A 20,965-nucleotide genomic window follows, 5' to 3' on the forward strand; every position below is an offset into this window, starting at 1 on the left:
ACGTAGGCTTAGCGCTGTCAGTACCTGTAACAGCAATTGGGGGTAAGGCGCTTGCCGACTTTCCTTGCAGTCATAAGGTCTTTCTAAGTGCTTACCCCACATCCCTTTTCATATATTTGTATTGTCACACTCTGTTTGCACTCCTGGGTTTTAGCATACATGAATCTTGATTCCTGTGTGCACGTTGTTTGATTCAAGGCTATTCACTGTGTGATTTTGTGCACATTTCCCTTGCCATATTCGCTGCCTTTGTACTCACCTGACAAAAGCACATAAAGGAACAGCAGTTTCGAGACGGCAGCTGAACGAAGGGAGAAAGACAGCAAACCAAGAAGGATTTGCAAGGAGGTAAATACCTTTGACCTTTCCAGCAAGAAACGGTTACGTTCAAGAACCCTGTAGATCAGAAAGCATAAGGCCAGGAAACCATGCTGAAGAATCCTGCATTGTGTGTCGGGGATACTAGACGCCCTCCCACGTAACTGCCCCAGTCAGGGAGAAGCAGCAGCCACCGTGGTACCATGCTTGGCTCCAAGAACAAATTAGCACCAGAGAGATCAACACAGCCAGTGATTTGGGGAGACCGATGCAAGACCACTCTGTGTTGTCAAGGTTACAAGCGGCAACATTGTATAACGAGTGCAGAGACTAACATTGTTAAACATGTGTGTTGAAAGACGCTAGGAAAGGTAAATTGTTGATGAATGGTCGAACTTTGAGAAGGAAAGATACTATCCCATTGACAAGAGTGGTCCGGCACCGCGAGTTTGCTCAATCGAAGGTCTCGGTGAGGTATCCAACCAAGAAGTTGCAGAAGTGAAATATAAAGAAGAGAATGAGAAAAGATCTGTGAACCAAAGTGGTCCTGCAACGGTTTAAGAAAAATCCACTGCACAATCGAAAGTCTTCAATGTTTGATAAAAAGAGAAAAGATGTGTATAATTGTGAGCATTGCAATTCAAGGGGTCTGAGCCCGAAGGAGGGAGACCAGTTGGGAACATTGTGTTAAAGAGGGTCTGATGGTGAACAGTGAATCACCTGAGAATGTATGAATATGAGAATCCGAAGACGAAAGGAACTTTGTTGCATCAGGCCCTCTGTAATAAGAGACTTTGAATGGCAAAGAGACTTTGGCTCAGAAGGCCCTGATACTTATGTTTTGAATTGCATCCTTGTGAACGAGAAGCCAGAGTGGGGGCGAAGCTCGAGTGTGCCACTTTGTCCCGTGCTGGAAACGTGGAGAAGGGTAGCCAACTGCTCAACTATCCTGACATATCATTTCTTGTACACTTTTCTTTTTACATAACATTGTTTCCCACACCATTTGTATTTAGAAGTAAGGATTGGTAACGGGTTTATTAGTCTAGGCCCTTTTATTTTGACAGACTCCACTAGCACTGCGTTATTATTTGGTTGTAGCTTGATCCCATCTTTACCATTAGGGTTAGACAGGTCTTCAGCCCATTTAAAGTTCAATAAACACCCTTGAACTGTGATCACTTGTTTCTGTCTTCACTGTTTGATACCATGACTTCCTTACAATACACAGACTGAAGACACCACCCATGAGCACCTTAAAGGAAGTCCCTTGGCACCCCCAGGAACAAAGTTCTTTTACCCAAGCGAGCATAAACACGCATGCAAACATAAAGAAATCATATGTAACAAAGAAGATAAGTAATCAGCAATGAAGCAAATGTGTGTACGCAGAAATGCAAGGTCGATGAGTCAAATAGAAGCTTGATGCAGTAGAAAGTATAAAATAAGTAAATTGGCCATGATGGAAAGATGGACGTCAGTTTTTGTATAATAACGAAAAGGCTCAGAGGAGAGAAACCAAGGCTGCATAATCGATGAGTCGTGAATTCATCTGTGAACAAGAATAACTATTGGCCAAGGATCAAGGATGCTGCAGCGAGAGGGAACTGTGACGTATAGGGAGTTAGCCAAGGATAAACAGCATACGCAGGACATATTGCATTTACATTAAGTAAATGAGTGAACATTTGCGAATGCCAAGTATTGGCAATTAAAGATGCTGACAGCCTATGCAAGGTGGAGTGAGCAAGTCTCCAGAGGCAAAGAGGGGTAACAACAGCTAACCTAAATTGAATCAAATTTCATTAAATAAGAGGCAAGATGGACAAAATCATAGTCTCTTCAGACATGGTACAAGACCAGGAGACAGGGCCTATTCATAAACTTCAGATGAAGATAATGATGTACCTTAACTCCCCTAAGTGTTCCGGAGAAGTGGACGGCTAGCAAGGTCAACTGCAAAGAAGGAAGTCTTAGTTTAAGGCCTAGCTGATGAGAGATGGTAGGCTAATTGACCAAGTGGCCGGTTGTCTGACGTTCTCTGCACCTGGGTTTTGTTTTGCTTACGTGCTGCTAACGAGCCGAGGTCCAAAAATTGGAAGGGACGCCAACCAATCAGAGGGTCGCAATGGCGAATATACATTGTTGCGAGGTCCAATCCGTGTCTGTTATTTTAGTAGTGCCTATATTATATGTAGTGAAGGGACGTCCGAGGTGTGCCCACCTGATGAGGGGCAGCCTATCGTGTTACTAACCTTTATAGGATTTGTAAGTAGAAATGTTCCCTTAACTAAAAGATTTTATTATTTGGCACGTAGGATGACGTCCGAGCTGACGCACATTGAGGTATAAAGTCTTTGTGTAACCAAACTATACCTGTGAGTGCGTGAATTACGACTTATTTGCCAGATTACAATACTTTATTAAATTGATAATAAAGTATTATTTGCCATATTCTTTGAGTCTGTCAGGTTATTTGGGTCTGAGACGTATTATTACGGTAATTACATCAAGGCGCTTAGAAGGCTCCAAGTGCTACTGCACATTATCTGGATAGGTATGCACTTTCTGATCCTAAAGATCTCAGTGAGTAAGTATGGGCCCTTTCACCTCCCCCTACACACTGGTCTCTGGAGTACCACAGGCCTCCAAACCTTTCCCCACTTCCCTTCAATAACATGTGCCCGCTCGGCTCTCTCATTGGAGGCTTCGGTATACATTTCCAAAAGTATGTAGACGACACCCAACTAATGATCTGCTACATTACACAGCAGCCAACTCGGTCTCAACCTCTGTACCCCGTCAATGCCAGACACAATTCCTCACTCCCTTAGGGCTGTCCATAGCTGGACAAATGAAAGCAAGCTGGCACTTCACAGTGACGCATCTGAGAGCCTCATCCTGGGTCTCATCCAGCCACCTACTCACACTTTCACTGCTCCATCAGATCGGGAGCCAGCCCACATCCCTGCAAAAGCTGTCGGATATCTTGGAATTGTCTTCGATGACCAGCTCTCCCTAAACAGTCAAGTAAATGCAGGCATCAAAAACTTCAACTTTTACCTCAGGATCGCATCATAGTTATGTTCACTGCTAGAGAAAGTAAACTTTCACTATCCGTGATAACCATGCAACTGTGTATTGGACCCATCTAGCGCTTACATCCGGGAAGCCAAGTTAGCAAAGGAACTTTGTGATAATTTCGGGTATCTAGTAAATGACACTAAAACACATGTCATGGTCCAGAATGCACCTGAGTGTTCAGTGTCTGAGTCAAACATATTTATGGGTACAACTATTTTGTAACACAACAGACGATGCGCCAACACATTTGTACATTAGTCAAAGATTGGAGGACTGTGTTGCCCTATTTCTGATCCATTAGAAAAGGGGCCAGCCTGCCATTATCATTCAAAGGATGTACATGTGTACTGAAGAGGATAGTGTAGTCCGTTTCCTTTACCTATTGAGTGCCCTTTCTATCTATCAAACATCTGCTCTGGTGAAGGGGAGGTGGAGGGGGAATCGGGCCTTGGATGACTTTAGCTGTTTTAGTTAGGTAGTGTAGACCGATAGTCTTAAATATCACTTCAGTGTTGCTCAAGAAGTCCCCTCCCACACATCTAGTCATGAATGGCGGAGCCTATTTCCTTCTTCACTCGTCAGGGTTTAAGCACTTTTTAATTGTGCTACAAACGTTTGCAGCACATTTTCTCAAGTTGCCTGCTATTTTCTGGCGCCCCAGCATCGTCTATAGACTCTACTTGGGTAATAGAGGTCTTCAGAGTGCTTCTCTGACTCTGCTACTTTTCTTAAGTTTGGTGATTTAGAAGCACAATACAGCCTCCTATGTCTGCAAACAGTTTTCTAGGTAAGGAGTCAATGCATGTCTTGGTGGAAAATACTGTATACAATTCTATCTTTTGCTCATGGTATAGCATTCCTTGAAAGTGGTGGCTTGTCCTTGTTCTTATTCAACAAAGGATGCTGGTATTTATCTCTTCAACTTGGGAGACCCAGTATCCCTAATATTAATATGATTATTATTGGGGTATTGATTGAGCACAGACCTAGCTTCGAGAAGCAACGGAGCGCTTTACAATAATAGGAAGAACATGGTGAGGGGAGCAGAGAAACAAGGGATTGGGGAGTTAAGAATGGGAGATGGGGAAGGTGGGCAATTTGTCAGCAGGGGGTCTACAGTTACATGTCTTTCCATTGAATGTGTTCCATCGAAGGTAAGTACCATCACATTTTTTCCAACGAAAAAATGTGCATCGAATGCATGATTGTTTTTTGGGGGTGTCCTCCCAACCCCCCCATTTTTAACCCTTAAAAACTCACCCCAAACAAATACCCACACAAATATTCAAAAATATGCACTCAATGCAAAACTATTTGATGGAAAAACCCTCAATGGAACATTTTTCGATGGAAAGTCTGCAAACTAGGGTCTACAGGCAACCACAGAAGGAAACAGTGGGGATCAGAACACACAGTCTCAGGTAGGGTGGGGCATGGAGGGTGAGTCGGCCCAGGTATTGGGGAGGAACCATTCCTTGAAGAGCAGGGTCTTGAGCTCCTTCCTGAATTGTAGAAGCAATGGGGTGAGTGTGATGTTTACGGGGAGGAGGTTCCAGAGTCTTGTGGCATAGACAGTGACCTGTCTTCTAGTTCATTCCTTCCTGCAGTGGTGGAGTTCAAGTCCTTACTTCTGATCGATCGTAGGTCTCCGGATATGTTGCATTTCTCAGTGAGGTTTCTTGGGGACTTCAGGGTGACAGCCTTGTAGATGATGCAGCAGGATGTGAAGATGATACGGGCTTGCAGCATAGCCAGTACAGTCCCTATACAGGGTTGCAACATACATTCAAATTCCTTGAGGGTGAGGAAAAATAGAATGATGTCAGACCAGCGTGACTTGTCATATGAATTTTAGCACCACACAAGGTATTTTCAGATGATGAAGCATGTTGTGTATTAAGACTTTTCCACCTGCCAGAGAAGAGGGGACACTTTATTATTCATGAAAATGTATATAGAGAGGTAATGAAGGATAGAATATGCTGTACGTTTTCATTGTGACATGAACGTTTTACAGATTCTTTCCTTGTGTATCCAAAGTAAGTTGATTTGTTTGAGTGTCAAAGCAAGGGCTAATTATTATACATTCTTATTCAGTAATAAAGCAGTTAATGTGTGCTATCAGATCTTTCTCAAGATTAGCTGATTAGAGATGGACCCTATCGTGCCAATGCGTGTCTCGCTTTCCAAGTAGGGTGTTCGATGCAGGATGTGTTGGACATAGTCTGTGAACTGTGTCGGTGTTCCAATCATATTAATCTCCATTCATATTACTCTCCAATGGTAGGATGAGTTTCTGAAAAGCATGCTCTCTGAGCCCTTGTCTATAAGGGGACTTACTCCACATGTTCGCTATCTGTCCTGTAATGCTCAAATGCGTGGAAGGATTTTCTGTATTGTTGATGGTTTGTGATGGCCCAGTTATCGTAGATGACTATGCTAAGATGGGTACCAGATAATATTATCCCCACCAATAATATTGCCATATATATATGGTCGTGTGGCAAGGCCATAGGCGATATTCTAAGTGGGGATAATTTATGGGGTTATTGGGACCGGGGGTTGCAGTGGTGTTCCCAGCTCCATTAAAAAAAATATGGGGATTGCGGGGGTGCCCCCGGCAGGTTCCATGGCTTAATATCGCCCCAAAAATATGTCCGCATTTTTGTATGGCAATATTTTTGCAGCGATATTAACACATAAAACCCTACGATGCTTGGAAGAAGTTATGAAACATTTCTAGCACTAACGCTATGTTTCTGTCTCGCTCGATAAGGTCTTCACAGTGCAAGGAGGTGCACCCACCAGAGTTTTCCATATGGATTAAGGATCTGTTCAGACAGTGCGCTGTGGAAATAATGATTCTGTATCAGCCAGCACTGAGCTTTAAACTGCTGTGGATGCTTTTCATGTGCTACTTGCATAGACCATGGTATTGGTCAGTTTGGCCATGTCTGTAATATTTACACTTTGTTTGCATTTTATATAGAGACTCACTCACATTCATGGGTATTTGGGCACAACATAGTTGTAATATAGTGTTATAGACTGAGGGTCATCATCTCGAGCGATAATGACTGAGCTCTAAAAGACTATTAGCTGATGGTGGTAGTAGCGATATATGTTTTGGAATTTTGGTATTGAAGTAAAACATTTTACTTTAAGAGTGAGTCAAGCAAATAGAAAATGTAAGTTAACAAATTGATTGTGCTTTTAAATTGTAGCATTTAAGTAACATGGTTGTCATTTTAAGGAATTTAATTGCAACTTGGTTGAACTTGAACAGGTTTAACATGAGCATGCATTAGGTGTCTTGTAAAAGTACATGGTTTCTCCATAAGAACCTGAAAGCAGTTTTCAATGTTTTAGCTTTCGCTTTTGTATGTTAATTAGTGTGTTCCAGCAAAATAGGTCCTATTGGAGAGGAAGTAGCCCGTTGAAAACTATCTTGACTGTAAATTACATTGTTTCCCTGTCTGCTTCTGAAGACAGAATTTTCACAATTCAGTCAATGCCAGATGTTATTAACTGCACGCTAAACATTCTGATTGGCTGAGAACAGGCCAATAACGATCTCCATGTACTAATGAGCTATAGGTTCTTCTTTTGTTTTTTGTATGCAACAATCTCATTATTCTGTGCCAAACAATTCTGTACTGCTTGTCTTTTAGAATTGGTCCAGGATCCAAATATATGTTGTCATAAAGTCTTGTTGTCCACAAAAATAAAGCAAAATAATAATGAGTCTATTGTTGGTCGGGAAGTGCTTCACAAACGATTGACACGAAGTTGGCAATGTGTTGGTTAGGCCAGAGTTACCGAAACAGAATGTAATGCCAACATGTTTGCTATTAAAGGGGAAAGCATCCCTGTGACGAAGACACTCTTATCGCAAGCGGACAACACCATTTCCTGGAAGGCGCACAGTGGAGAAGATTACAAGAGGCACATCCTCTTCTGCGGCACAAACGTCATACAGACCACCGGGTCTGGACATGGTCCAGGGAAAGCGGTAGTTCTGCAAACTGGTGAGTTATTGAATTATTTGTCTGCCATAGTTTGTTTGCTCCCATTAAAATATACCCATATGTTTCAGACTCTTGTGCTAGGTGTGATAGAGCGAAGGCACATTTCATGCATGCAGCGCAGACTTGCCACCATATTCAGGATTCTTGTGGTGGGGTGTTTGATAAAGTAACCTGCATGGTTAGGGAATGGGGGGGGGTATTTCTCCACTGGCAGGCCTGTTATGCTACACCGATGAATAACATGAGAGCTACTGGGATTCGCTGGGGCTCTTAGTGCTCTGGGGCAGGCACCAGCTGGAATGTGCCTGGTTTCTTGGACCGCCAAGAAAGCTACAGACATGGCTTGAAGACTTCGCTTATCGCAACAATACCGAAGATACATCAGGTGATCTTGTGGAGCGGGCAAACAGGTCCAGAGGCATCTAGATGTGCTGCAGGAATGTTCTGCTGTGGCCTTGGGATCCCCAGGGCGTGGGGGCTGGAGCCCCAGTCTCTGCAGTGAGAGCAAACCTCATAGATAGGTATTCCAGTCCTCTCCTCTGAGTGGTGCATTGACCTTGAGTTCCCCCCGTTCCTGCTCACTGCGGAATGTGTAGTCTGTAGGCTTATGTTCTAATGAGCCACAGATTTTCGGGCCACAATTGAATATTAATCATCAATGATCCTTTTATGAGATTTCATGAACTGGTCATTGCAGCTTTTTTACATATATACAATTGATTTCATTTTTTTTTTAAAAAAGCAATTTTTATTGGTTTGCAACATATAACCATACATTTTCACATACCATTGGTTATACTGTTACCGTACAGACATGCTTTTTTCCATTTACAACCTCTGCCCCCACCCCATTGCCCGGCCTACAACACACTGCATCAGTCTATTTCTTGCCCCGTTGGGCCTAATCTGTTGCCCCCACTTCCAGGACTAGGTGCTTCCTGGACTTGCTTGGTCCTGTAGAGACAGTTCGGCCACTATTTGTCTCCAGGCTTTGAGTACCCCTTCCTCCGATTCCTCATGGCTGCACCTGGCATCTTGCCACACCACCGTCTCCACATTCGCCCATATTATTATATCACGCCACCATACATTAGCAGACGGTCACGTTCGCGCTTTCCAGCTCATCGCTATTCTGCGTTTCGCCAATATATACGCTAGGTCTTTTAGTTTGCTCATGTGTTTAGCTCTACGAGGCCTTGGGAACCTCCTGTCCCATAGCAGGGTTGGCTCACATCCAGGTTGATCTCCACTCTAGCCATATTTTCAGCCACTTCTTCCCAAAATCTTCTTATCTCTGTACAGTACCAGAACATATGTACCATCCCTGCATCCACCTCCCCACACTTTGTGCATGTCTGTATTTCTGCCTGATTGAATGTTGCGATTTTCCCAGGGGTTAAGTATGCTCTGTGGGTTACATACAACTGGATCTGCTGCAGCCGTACATTCCTCGATACCTTCTTGTGGTACCCTTGTACTCTGCTCCACATCCCATCGGACATTGGTACTCTCACTTCCTCCTCCCAATGTAGTCTCGTCTGGACTCTTTTCCTATCTTAGACATCAGCAGCTCATATATACGGGAGACCTCGTGCCCCCCTTCTGCCACATCATAAAATGTTTCTATCACTGCATCCGGCTGTTGGGCCAATTCGTCCTTGGGCCATGTTCTCTGGATGATCTATCGGAGTCTATAGTGCATAATGTGGTGCCCTTGATGCAAACCTGTGTCCTTGTCAGCTCTTCAAAATCCCTGGGTTTCCCATCCTCTCATACATTGCCAACTGTTGCTATACCAACCGGTTGCCACCACTTCCTGACGTGCACCCTAATCTGTGTCCACTTCTTCCAGCGCCACCATTGGCATCTGCGGGGAGCACAGGGTTGGTTGCTTACCGCTCGGCACACCCTGTGCCAAATATCCCTTCCTAGTCTCAACAACCAGTCCCCTCCGATTTCCCTCCCTCTTGGAAGCCATATTAGCTCATTTAAGAAATATGGGGAGCATTTGGCCCTAAGTAGCCTGGATTCTAGTGTCTATTCCTCCGATAACCATTTCGCCACAAATTGGAGATGACTTGCTAGGTAGTATACTTCAAAATTATACAGTTTAATGCGGCCCTGTTCATATGAGTTCTGTAGTTTCCACAGTTTAACTCTGTTTCTTGTGTTATGCCAGATCTGTACTTTCACAAAAAAACAGTTTGTGTGGGATATTTACAAAGTAATGTAAAACTCTAGGCAGCACCACCATCTTGAGTAATGCTGCGCAACCCATCATGGACAATGGTAACTTGGTCCAGAATGCCATATTTTTCTTTGTTTTGGCCAGTTCCTTCTCCATGTTCTATATGTGTTCCACCCCAGGGTCGTGATATATATCTACACCTAGGTATTGGAATGTCTCGATTTCCCAGTCCATCAGTAACACCGGCAGTTTGTGTATGGGCTTCCCTACATACTGCCCTAGGGGGAATATACTTGATTTCGGCGGATAGACAGTTATACCTGATAGCGCGGCATATCGCTCCAACACCTCCAGAATGTACTTTAGATTTTCCTCTGGGTATTTTAGATATAAGAGCATATCACCTGCATACAGTGATATCCGATGTTGTCCTCCCTTTGTACTGATTCCTTCTTCCCCATATATCTCCCTTAAGTACACCACTAAGGGTTCCAACGCTAAGATAAAGCGCATCGGAGACCATGGGCATCCTTGTCTGGTGCCTTTCTTCAGTTGACATTGTTCAGATATAGTGGAACCGGTCTTGACCCTCGCGATCGGCTCGCTGTACGTACAATTGATTTAGTTTGTCGGTTTGACTTTAATCTTTGTTCCTAATGATGAAATGCTCAATAGATAACATTTTAAGAAAGTGCCAGTCTCTTTATATCTATTATGCTATATTTGGGCATCATGGCAGATTTTGCGAAAACTCTCTCCACTTTCTCTGTTTCCAAGTTTAAAAATGTTCAGTTTGATGCAAGTCTCTTGTTATGATGTATTTAGTTGGTTTCAGGCATTCCAAGCCTTTATTTCTTTCAATGTAGTAAGTGCATGTATGCAGCACTGGAGCACTTTGTGGTATTTAGCTTTGGAATTGCTGCGCTGACATTCGGAATTTGGGAAATCATGAGACTCTGAAATGTTGTGTGAGCGCTCTGATGCTGGATTGTTTGGGGAGCTCTTCCCGTTGGCAAGATCACCTGGCTGTGGAAGATTTGATGAAGGAAGGTATTCAAAGGGGATAAATATAATTTTTAAATTGCAGCTAGTGGGCCATTCATTCATATCGAAATCAAAAGATAAATGGACTCGCTCAATCTGTACAACTACATCCAGCTTGCTTGCTCACTGGTAAGCTGTCACTTGGCTCCAACTAAAATTACTTTAGGGTAATCTCAAACTCCTGTGTAAGGTGGACAACAACCCTATCAAATATCCCTTCTGGGGGGGAGTGGCCTGGAGCTCCGACGATTCGGATGCTCCTTTAAGAGCCCGCCGTGACCGGCCCGCTGCGTCGCTGATTTCATATGTTCTAATGGTGAGATAAACCCCCAAATTTCACCTGTGGGTGTCTGAACCCCTGCTGCCCACGGCGACCTCGATTCCCGAGCTGCTCGAGTTTGGGAAGCTGGCCCCCGAAGCTCCGAAAGCAACAGCCTCCGCCGCCTGAATCCAAAATGGCGGACGGAGCACGAGAGCCTGCAGAGTGGAGGATCCGGCCCTCGGCGATAGCCTAACCAGCGATAGGGGCGGTACGGACTCCAGCCACGGACCTGGCCTGGGGGCCCCCCACATGCGGGCTTGACAGCGCGGCACCTCCCTGAGGCCCACCCGCACTCGCTCCGGTGCCTGTCAGCAGCTCCACCCCCGCTCCATGAGCTCCTAGACGACACCTGTGTGCGCCTGCTGGTGCGGGCCCCGTGGGCAGATGACAGTGTTTGCGGAAGGGAGTCCCATTGTTCTCGGCGGCCCCCTGGATGCTTGGAGGCTTGCTCCCGGGTGCGTACTCCGCAGGGTTCTGAGGCGGGCACTGTGCCTCCGCAGCGGGCTATGGGCCTGAGGGTCTAGGCCTCCCGCACCGACTGCCTCGGACCCTGGGAGGAACCCCTTAGCACAGGAAGCTGAGACCTTCAGAAGTGGCCTTGCCCCCCTGTTGGCGGCTATTTCCCTCCTGGGGAACCTCTGCCCACTCTGCCTCATCCCATTGCCGCTACCGGGCGGCTCACGGACCATCCCGCCCCGGCAATATCATGCACACATTAAGCGAAGCCAACTAGATCAAGGGACCCATATCCTCCTGCCTAGATTAAACCTCGAATGGCCTTTGCATCCAAACTGAACGCTGAGGGTCATCAGTGCCCCCCCCCCGGCTCTTCCCGCTCTGCGGCCCACTCCTCCTGGGGCGCCCCGGCCCACCGTGCTCCCCCTATCATCGCTATAACATAACCACAAGAATCGGCCTTCCAAGGCAGCGGACTGCAATCCACGGAACTGGTGAGTCTGCCAAACACCAGCGGCAGTCTCGCTCTACACGCCTCGACACCCCCGCTCACGCTTTGAAGGGTCCTCGAGCCCACTTGAGGATCCAGACCTGCAACGATGTCGAAACAATCGAAGACGGGCAAGAACTCGGACATCGTAGCCATGTTATCGACATCGGACAAGGGAAGAAGCCCGACCCCCTAAAGGCCACCCCACCAAAACCTCAGGAAGACCGAGGCTCCCTAGCTACTAAAGGGGACATACTGGCCTTCATGGCCGACATTAAATCCGAAATCAGATCCTGCATGACGGAGCTTACCACCAAGCTGGAACATACGGATCAAAGGGTGAACGAGTTGGAGCAAAGGCTGGGAGAGATCGATGACCGCTCTCAGGATCAGGCAGTCGCGCTGGGGGAAATCCAGGGTTCGATACGATCCCTACAAGACAAGTACGAAATCCTCGAGTTCAAGCAAGAGGATTTGGAAAACAGAGCCCGGCGCAACAACCTCAGAATTCGTGGGGTTCCATCCACTGTACCAGACAAAGACCTAGCTCAATATGTGGGAGACTTCTTCCAAGCTTTGCTTCCGCACCTCAATAAATCGCAACTCTTCTTGGACCGCACTCACAGATTGCGACCACGACGAGGGGTGGACTCGGACCTTCCTCCAGATGTAATAACAAGGGTACATTTCTTTATCACGAAGGAGGCAATCTCAGCCATCAGCCACACCCGAGACGAACTCTCCTTTCAGGGGTCACCCCTCCAAATATACCAAGACCTCTCCCTACTCACCCTCCAGAAGAGGAGGGCCCTCTGGCCCCTGGCGCTCTTCCTTCAGGAGCAGCAGATTCGGTACAGATGGCTGTTCCCAACCGCCCTGCAATTCTCATTCAACGGCACGCTACACAAAATCAGCCAGCTTGAAGATGCTAGCAAGATCATGCGATCCTCTGCACCTGCCGAGGACTCTTCACTGGGATCGAGGGACCCGGGGGGGGCAGGATCTGGAGGCTCTCCCAAAGCCTAGACGTTCCTCTTGGTCCAAAGCCCCGTGAAACAGCAGGAGAAAATAGAGTGGTGGAGGACTCACTCGAGGTGGTGGACTCGTGGCGGATCCTCCATCCCTCTGAAAAAGACTATTCCTTCCATTCCTATGTCCATCAGACCTTCTCGAGGATAGACCTCCTCTTAACCTCTGCTCAGGTACTCACCTTCACTGTAGAGGTATCCATCGGCCCCCGGATCCTGTCAGACCATGCCCCAGTAACCATGGAAATCCGAGCACACATTCCGAAGCTTAATTACCCCCAACAAATGGGCATTATATGACCCAATGCTTAATGAAATGCCGCTCAGGGACACAATCGCTAAAGCAATCATAAACTTTCTTAAGGAGAACCCGGTGGAAGACACCTCCCCCGCGAACACCTGGGACGCCCTAAAGGCAGTGATCAGGGGTGAATTAATTGTACAGGGGGTGGCATTTCATCGCAACAGTCGCCAGGCCCGCAAAGCTTTGGAAGAAGAGCTCAGATTAGCGGAAGAGACTCATAAGGAGAAAGGCTGGTCCCCCAGGACACAGCGAGCCATCCGCATTGCCATGAAAAAACTAGAGGCTCACTACGCCGAGCATACAGCCCACCTCATGGCCAAAGCCAAACAATTTTATTACGCCAAGAACAACAAGGCTAACAAGCTGCTGGTAGCCAAAGCTAAACAGACCAGCACCATCGTTGGCCTCCGAGATGCACAGGGGACAATTCAATATGCGGAACCTGAAAAGCTACGCATGGCAGTGGAACACCTGTCCCAGGTAATGGCGGCTCCCCCCCCTGGAAACGGAGCAAACAAAAGGAGTACTTACGGAAGGCGGCCCTCCCTCACCTACGCGACTCGGCTAGGGAAAGCCTGGAAGCCCCAATTACAGATGAGGAGATTGATGTAGCGATTAAGTCCCTCAAATCCTGGGCCCCAGGCACTGACGGCTTCTCCACAAGATTTTACAAAATCTTTAAACCCCAACTGATCCCCCCCCCCTTGGTAGCACTCTTCAATTCTTTCAGGGAAACGGGGACGGTCACCCCTTCAATGCAAGAATCCACCACGATCGTTCTGCCTAGCCAGGGAAAGACCCGAGAGACCCGGCCTCCTATAGACTGATAGCCCTCCTAAATATCGACACCAATCTATATTCCAAAATTCTGGCTAACCACCTTGCCCGTGTGCTACCTGAGCTGATTCGCACAGACCAAACAGGTTTTATCCTGAATAGATCGGCAGGCGACAACGGACGCAGAACCTTGAACCTGGTTGACCTAGCCACGCGCAACTCCCAAGGGCTGGCGCTGATGGCTCTTGTCGCCACTAAAGCCTTTGACAAGGTGGACTGGTCCTTCATGCATCTTAAGTTGGAGGCCTTTTGATTTGGCACAACATTTCAGACAATGGTCCTGGCTAACTACAAAGCACCAAAAACCCTTCTTAGGATCAATGGTTTCTTCTCCCCCCCGATCTCCCTGACCTGCGGGACCAGACAGGGCTGCCCCCTACCCTCATTATTGTTCGCGCTCACTATGGAGCCATTCGCCCAAAGGATCAGACAAAACACCCATATCAAGGGCCTTCACTCCAATCAGTCACAGCACAAAATCGCACTATATGCAGATGATTTGCTGCTTACACTCAAGGAACCTCGCACATCATTACAACATGCCCTAGCTGAAATAGCTGGCTATGGTAAGGTCACTGGCTTCGCCATTAACTTCTCCAAATCAGTGGCCCTAAGCATAGGTCTCTCCCTGGAAGAGCGGGAAGCCCTGACTCCAATGTGTCGGATTAAATGGAAGAGAAAGTCCATCCCCTACCTAGGGGTCCAAATTCCGGCAAACCCGAAGGATACATTTCAAGACTATTTCCCCAAGCTTTTCAAGGATTTCGAGGACGACCTGAACCCCTGGGCATCCCAGGAAATCTCTCTAAAGGGCCGAATAACGGCCTGCAAAATGAACCTCTTACCAAGATTCCTCTACGCCTTTGCTTCCCTCCCTGTGGCATTCCCAACATCTGACCTAAATAAGCTGCAGAAGAAGATGCTCCGGTTCATCTGGAAAGGCAAAAAAGCTAGAATCCCCCAAAAGACACTAACAGGGGACGCAAGACTTGGGGGCCTGGGGGTCCCCGACCTGCAGGCCTATAGGGCAGCAGCACAACTAGCTCATGTCCGCGCCTGGCAAATAGCTTCGGACCGCCCAAGATGGGTGAAACTTGAGCAAGCACGGCTCCCGCTCCCCCTCAGATTTCTCCCGCACATCCCACGAGCCCTCAGAGAACATGGGGAGGGCCTTCTACTGGCAACCAAACATACCCTGGCCTCCTGGGACTGGGCACTAAAACGTAAGGGGGTCCCAAGAGGACTGGGCCCCCTATCCCCATATTTTCCACAACCCATCCTTCTCACCCGGGACGCACCCGTGAAATTTTCAGAACTGGATTGAGGGAGGCCTTGAAACCTTAGACTAGCTATATAAAGGCGCCCTCCCCTGCACATTCGAGCAATGTAAGGAGCGGTTCCAACTTCATGAGAGGGACAGGTTCACATACTTTCAGCTACGCCATTGATGCTCACATCCGCAGACCCTCTGAGCGGCTACGCGCCCCCTTTCAGCCCTTGAACTAGCTCTCAAGGACCTCCCATCTCGAGGCAGTATATCTACTTTATACAGACGCTTCTCGGAAGACTTCCTGACCACAAGGACCCGGGCTATGGCTCAGTGGAAGGCAAACCTGGGAAGCCCATTGGATGATCAAGCTTGGGGGGGAAATCTGGTCACAAACTCATACAGCATCTACCTGCGTCACCAATAGAGAATGCGCGTACTAAATCTTATTGCGCTGGTACTACTCTCCGCTCAGGCTCCACCACATGAACAACTCCCTTGACCCCCTTTGTTGGAGGGGATGCGGCTGACCAGGCTCCTTCTTCCACATGTGGTGGGCATGCCCGAAGGCCCAACAGTTTTGGAAACAATCCCTGACGGTTATCGAACAAATTACCCGGACCCCGTTCCCCCTCGACCCTGGGCCCGCTCTCTTGGGGACCCTGAGCCCAGGGACAAACCCGCGCTCGGGAAACAAAGCTAAACTACTAACCCAATGTCTCTTGGCGGGGATAATAGTGATCGCCCGCTTCTGGAAAGCCCCGGAGGGCCCCTGGATGATCCAATGGTGGGGAAAACTATGGGACATCCTGATTGCCGAAAAGGTGACAGCGGCAAAAGCCGGAATCCTCCACTGCTTTCAGAATATCTGGGCCCCAGTGCTAGAATATGACCAGAGATTCCCCACTCTGACCTTTAAGCCCACTAGCGCCCGGCGAGTCCTGGGGGACCATGACCCCACTTGAAAGGAGGACACAGAACGAGGCGGACAGTCTGAAGCACAAGTGTTCGGGAAACTCACCGGTATTTTGGGAGGGGGAAGATCCGGGAGGGGGGACAATACAGGGAAGAAATAAATGTTATGCTATGTGTTGCATTTGCTGTATACTTGTTACCTTGCTTTGCTTTAAAATAAACATATTAAAAAAAAATATATCCCTTCTCAAGATTTCCTGAGACCTAAAAGCATGTCGAAATCATAGGGCCAAGGCTTGAAATTTTATTTGGGGCAATAGTTGCAAAAAAGGGGCAATTTTAAAGGTGAACCGGGCTCTTTACACAGTCAAAGGTGACAGGAGGGTTCTCCCTCAGCTTAACTGGTTTGCTCCACAGCTAAGAGGCCCCCACAATGCCCTCCCCATAACTTGGGGCTCTTGGGCCTTCCTGGTCTCGTAAATGAATCCCCCAGTCATTAGAGCTTCCAGAGGGGTTCCTTCATTCGTTCTGAGTTTCTTGGGTGTTGCAGGCTGTAAGGATTCCTGAACCCTTCTTCAGGTGTTGCATTCAGTTGTGGGTTTTTCAGCGCCCTGATCCCAAGACTAACTAGATTGCATAGGATGACCAGCAGACAGGATATTGGAAGTAACTGGCAAGGAGAGCTGGAAAAATATTTGATGAAACTTGCCTCAACCGGGCCTCCTCCTGCTTCTTCCCCTCTCCCATCTATGATCCTCTAATATCCTCCTTAACTACCTCTCAGTGCTCCTCCGATGTTCTGTTTCTCTTTTGCGACCGATCTGGCCTGCTTGAAGCTTGCTGCTCCGGCTCATTAGGGGACTACCTTTTTTCTCCCCCGAGGGCCATCACCTTCTTGTGTTCTCCCCTTCTATTGTCCACTAGCTAAACCTTGTGATGCCTCCACTGAAGATATTACCACCCCCTTGCCCCTAGATATTCCCACCTCGACTATGGTTGTTATTGGCACTACCTTTGGTAGTTTCCACAGCATCCTGTTTATAGTCTTCACCTCCTGGCCTCGCTATCTCCTCCTTCACTCTGGATGTTACCACCACATCCTCTGTACCAATGTTGCCCCCAGGTGTTGCCTCTGGACTACGACCTCCTTTAGAAGTTACTTCATCTTCCTCCTCCTCTATCACCTTTGATAACTGATGTTACTACATCCACACCCTACCATGTTTGCCACCTGAGGTTACAACCTCCTGCTGCCACCTTGGTCATTACACTTCCTCCTTCAATCTCTTACCTCTTACCCCCCTCTCGCTCTCCAATGCAGTCACCTCTCCAAGCCCATCTCTCTACCCTCTCCTTTCTCCAATTCTATCCAATCTCTATCCACTGCCAAACTCAAGACTCCCGCTCCTCCAATACACATTGACTGACAGAGACCCCTGCTTTTATAAAGCTCTCCATCTGTCTCCTGGGTTGGGATCCTGATGGGGGTCTGCACCTGTGTCTTGTAACTTTAGCAGTTTTGGGATAAGCTGCTTCTCCTGGATGCACCTGGCCTAACTTTGGCCAGAGCAGGCCATTATTTGATGTGTCCATCATCTTGAATTATATTCTCCCCTTTCCGACAGACTCCAGTGCTGCCTGATCAGGGCCCAGGTCTCTTGTTCTTACAGTTCGTGAATTATGTGCTCGAAAGACACTTGGAAAGTTCTTTAAACTCATTGATTGTCCAAAGAATGATGTTTTGTGGTGAATTTGCAACATTGTATCCTCAGTAAGGGTATGCTCTGCCGGGTGACAATGAACTGTTCGTTTTATATCACTCATGGTTAAATCCACAACATTGTTTCAATGGTAGTTCTCCGGAGATCACAGGTAAAGAAACCTGTAGACTTACAATTTGTATTAAGGACAGGACTCCGGAGCTCTTAGATCCTTTAACTGGGGCTGAGACTTGTCATCTCTGACACCAGATGTTGAGCTGTGAAAGTATCAGAACAAACACTACTAGAATACAGTGATTGAAAATGACTCTGGTTTTAGAGAAGAGTTTGTTATTCCCCTTTAGCATAGTGGGTCTGCCTAAATAGAGCTGCAAGCCCCCTTTGTTGGAGAGGGTCATCACTACCATTGTGGCTGCCTCAGCTGAAAAACCAGAGGCCTGGAAATGAGCAAGGCTTCCTAGACTGTCCTGTACTGGCCACCTACTCGGATTGGTGCCTGCCCTGTGACCGGGACCACAGGGATCTGATGAGGAGACACTGCCCATGCTGCCCCCAGGCCCAACTCCTACAGGCTCAGATTGGAATGCAGCCACTTGACTCTCCCCCTTGGCAGTCCCTAGAACTTGGCATAGGAGTTCTTCACAGTCTGTATTTCTCCAGTTCAATTAACTTTCCAAAATGTTCTTGTCATAGGATCTGCAAGACAAAGTCTCATCTATGTTTTCCTATCTGCACAACCTTTACAGTGCTAAAAATAAATATTAGCTTGGTCAGTACAGCTTTTCTTGACTGTGAATCACTGTTTATTCCCAGGTGGATAAACACAGAATATTTCTTCTAGGAAATGCCCCACTTGTGTCTGTAAAAGAATTCAATACTTAGTAAAACGGTTTGGAGATTGAGTCACTATAGTTAGTTGCCTATATTTAGAATTATTCTAGTCTTCAATTATTCAGTCTGCACTCTATTATGCAATTTTATTTTTGGTCAGACATAAAAGGGAGTTTTTAACGCTCAGTGTGAATGTGGCCCTGATTTGCCTTATCCCAAGTTACTGTCATGCCTACCCCCAGGCATCCGGACCAAACCCATCATCCCCGGGAGCGGGCATCTAGACATTTAGTAAAACCTCAGCAGCCCCGGCTAGGGGCTATCTGGGTTCAGTCCTGGCGCCTTAGGCGCCAGGCTCATAGTAGGAATCAGTCCTGGCGCCCAAGGCGCCAGGCTCATAGTCATTACTTACCTCAGGCAGACCATGCTGCAAATGACTCCAATCCAACATGAAGCCTGAAAGGGACTATTTTTCTACAGGGACTATTTTTTACTCGGGTGTGGTTCTAGGGACTTCTTACCTGGGACTAATTTTGAGGCTATTTAAACCACTCCCGACCAGCAACACACGCTTCGCGTTATTCTGCATCCAGCAGCGTAACACTCACCGTGCCTGCAGCCTGCATCCAGTCTTCTGCCACACCCGCCTCGAATCCGGAGCTCCTAAAACAAAGAGGAAAGAAAGGGACAAGGTTAGAAAACAAACTTATTTCTATTCCACACCTGATTCTGGATCCATCTCGTCTCCGGACCTGTAAAGAACATCATTTCTGCACGCGCCGCACCTCCAGCTGCAGCGCCGCGCCATACTCGCCAGTCTTCACAGCATCCTTCGGGTCGGTGCTGCCTCCATCATTTCTTCGCCGAACTTCGGCACCTAGGAGACAAAAGAAAACCACAAGATGAGCCGAGGGAACCAACAAATATACTTCTTACCACCATAGACTTACCTGATTTACCACTGGAGGCATCCTTTTGTGACTCTGCATATTTTCACGTGCCGCATCTGTAAAGAGAGACAAAACAACACGTTTTCCTTGTGCAACATTTTCCGGACAGCGCCGGGTAATACAGACTCTTACCTGAGCGCCACCAGCTGCCACAAGAGCATCTTTTCACGAGCCAGCTGCAAGACAAGAAAGGAAGGGGGGAACAAGAGTGAACATCGGTCATATTGAACTCTATGAACTTAATACTTACTGTTCCTCACCAGGAACCTCAGAGTCAATACTCTCCGGAACTCTCCCGAGCCTTCAAACCAGTGAAGTAACTGGAATCGACGCACCCTTGCAAATCCATGCAGGATGGAGAGCTCATCTTTAAAGAATATAAGGTGAGATTGCTGTGAGGGCATTTCGGAGGTGATTAGTTGGGGAGGACTGTGGGGGTGCCATCACTTGAATCCACAAGTGGCTAAATCCATCTCTCCACTTGCAGGAGAATATTTCTACGGGTTAAGCAGACAAGATTAGGAGGGCAGATCCAGTCAGTCATCGCTGCACTACGCATCACGTGGGTGGAGACCGCAGCTGTCCGGGTCCGACCGACGCCCCTGTGGGAGCCAGGTGAGCATAACAGTTACATACCTTAAAACAGTTGGATGCTCATCCATTTATTTCCGGAACGCCTTCTCAGCAGTCCACTTAATGCTACCCTTGTTACGCCCATCTTGACAGTCTTCTGCTCAACTAGTCCCTTCCAATCACTCACCAGATCCACTGTACTGACCAGTACCCACTGGATCTGGCAGGGTGTGATGGGGATCCAGTCATGTGAACAGATCCTGACCATGCATGTGGAGATAGTTTGGCTTTTCCCAGCTGTTATGTAATCCATAATCGCTCGATCGCAGGGCTTCACTGACCGGTAACATCCTGGGGCCCAAGTTATAGACCAAAGTGAAGCACCTCCAACTTGTGAACTGGTGATTATTGCTGCTAACACCCAGAGGGAATTAATGGCAAAAAACTGGGCTACAAGCTACGCTCACCATGAACCATGGAGAGGTGAGGCAGTGACTGGTTGCCAAAGAGATGGAAGGCGGGGCTTCGCTCAGTACCACTCAATTTTCATGGCAGATGCAGAAACAGTGGTGCTGCAGGTCACGGAGGGGAACAAGGGGCCTTGGACAG

The 20,965-nt window shown here is 47.4% G+C and overlaps 1 protein-coding gene across 2 annotated transcripts in view; it reads left to right on the top strand.

Moving 5' to 3' along the window:
* The window catches only part of LOC138491106 (probable cation-transporting ATPase 13A4), a 1,999,067-nt gene that overhangs the window by 1,071,865 nt on the left and 906,237 nt on the right, over positions 1-20,965 (top strand). For both annotated transcript variants that reach the window (XM_069617426.1, XM_069617427.1), the window contains exon 10: positions 7,260-7,430. In XM_069617426.1, coding sequence (XP_069473527.1) covers positions 7,260-7,430 — 171 coding nt within the window. The remainder of the gene's footprint in view (positions 1-7,259; positions 7,431-20,965) is intronic.

This window comes from Ambystoma mexicanum, chromosome 10, assembly GCF_040938575.1.
Source record: "Ambystoma mexicanum isolate Mex_15411 chromosome 10, UKY_AmexF1_1, whole genome shotgun sequence".
In the NCBI taxonomy this organism is placed as follows: Eukaryota; Metazoa; Chordata; class Amphibia; order Caudata; family Ambystomatidae; genus Ambystoma; species Ambystoma mexicanum.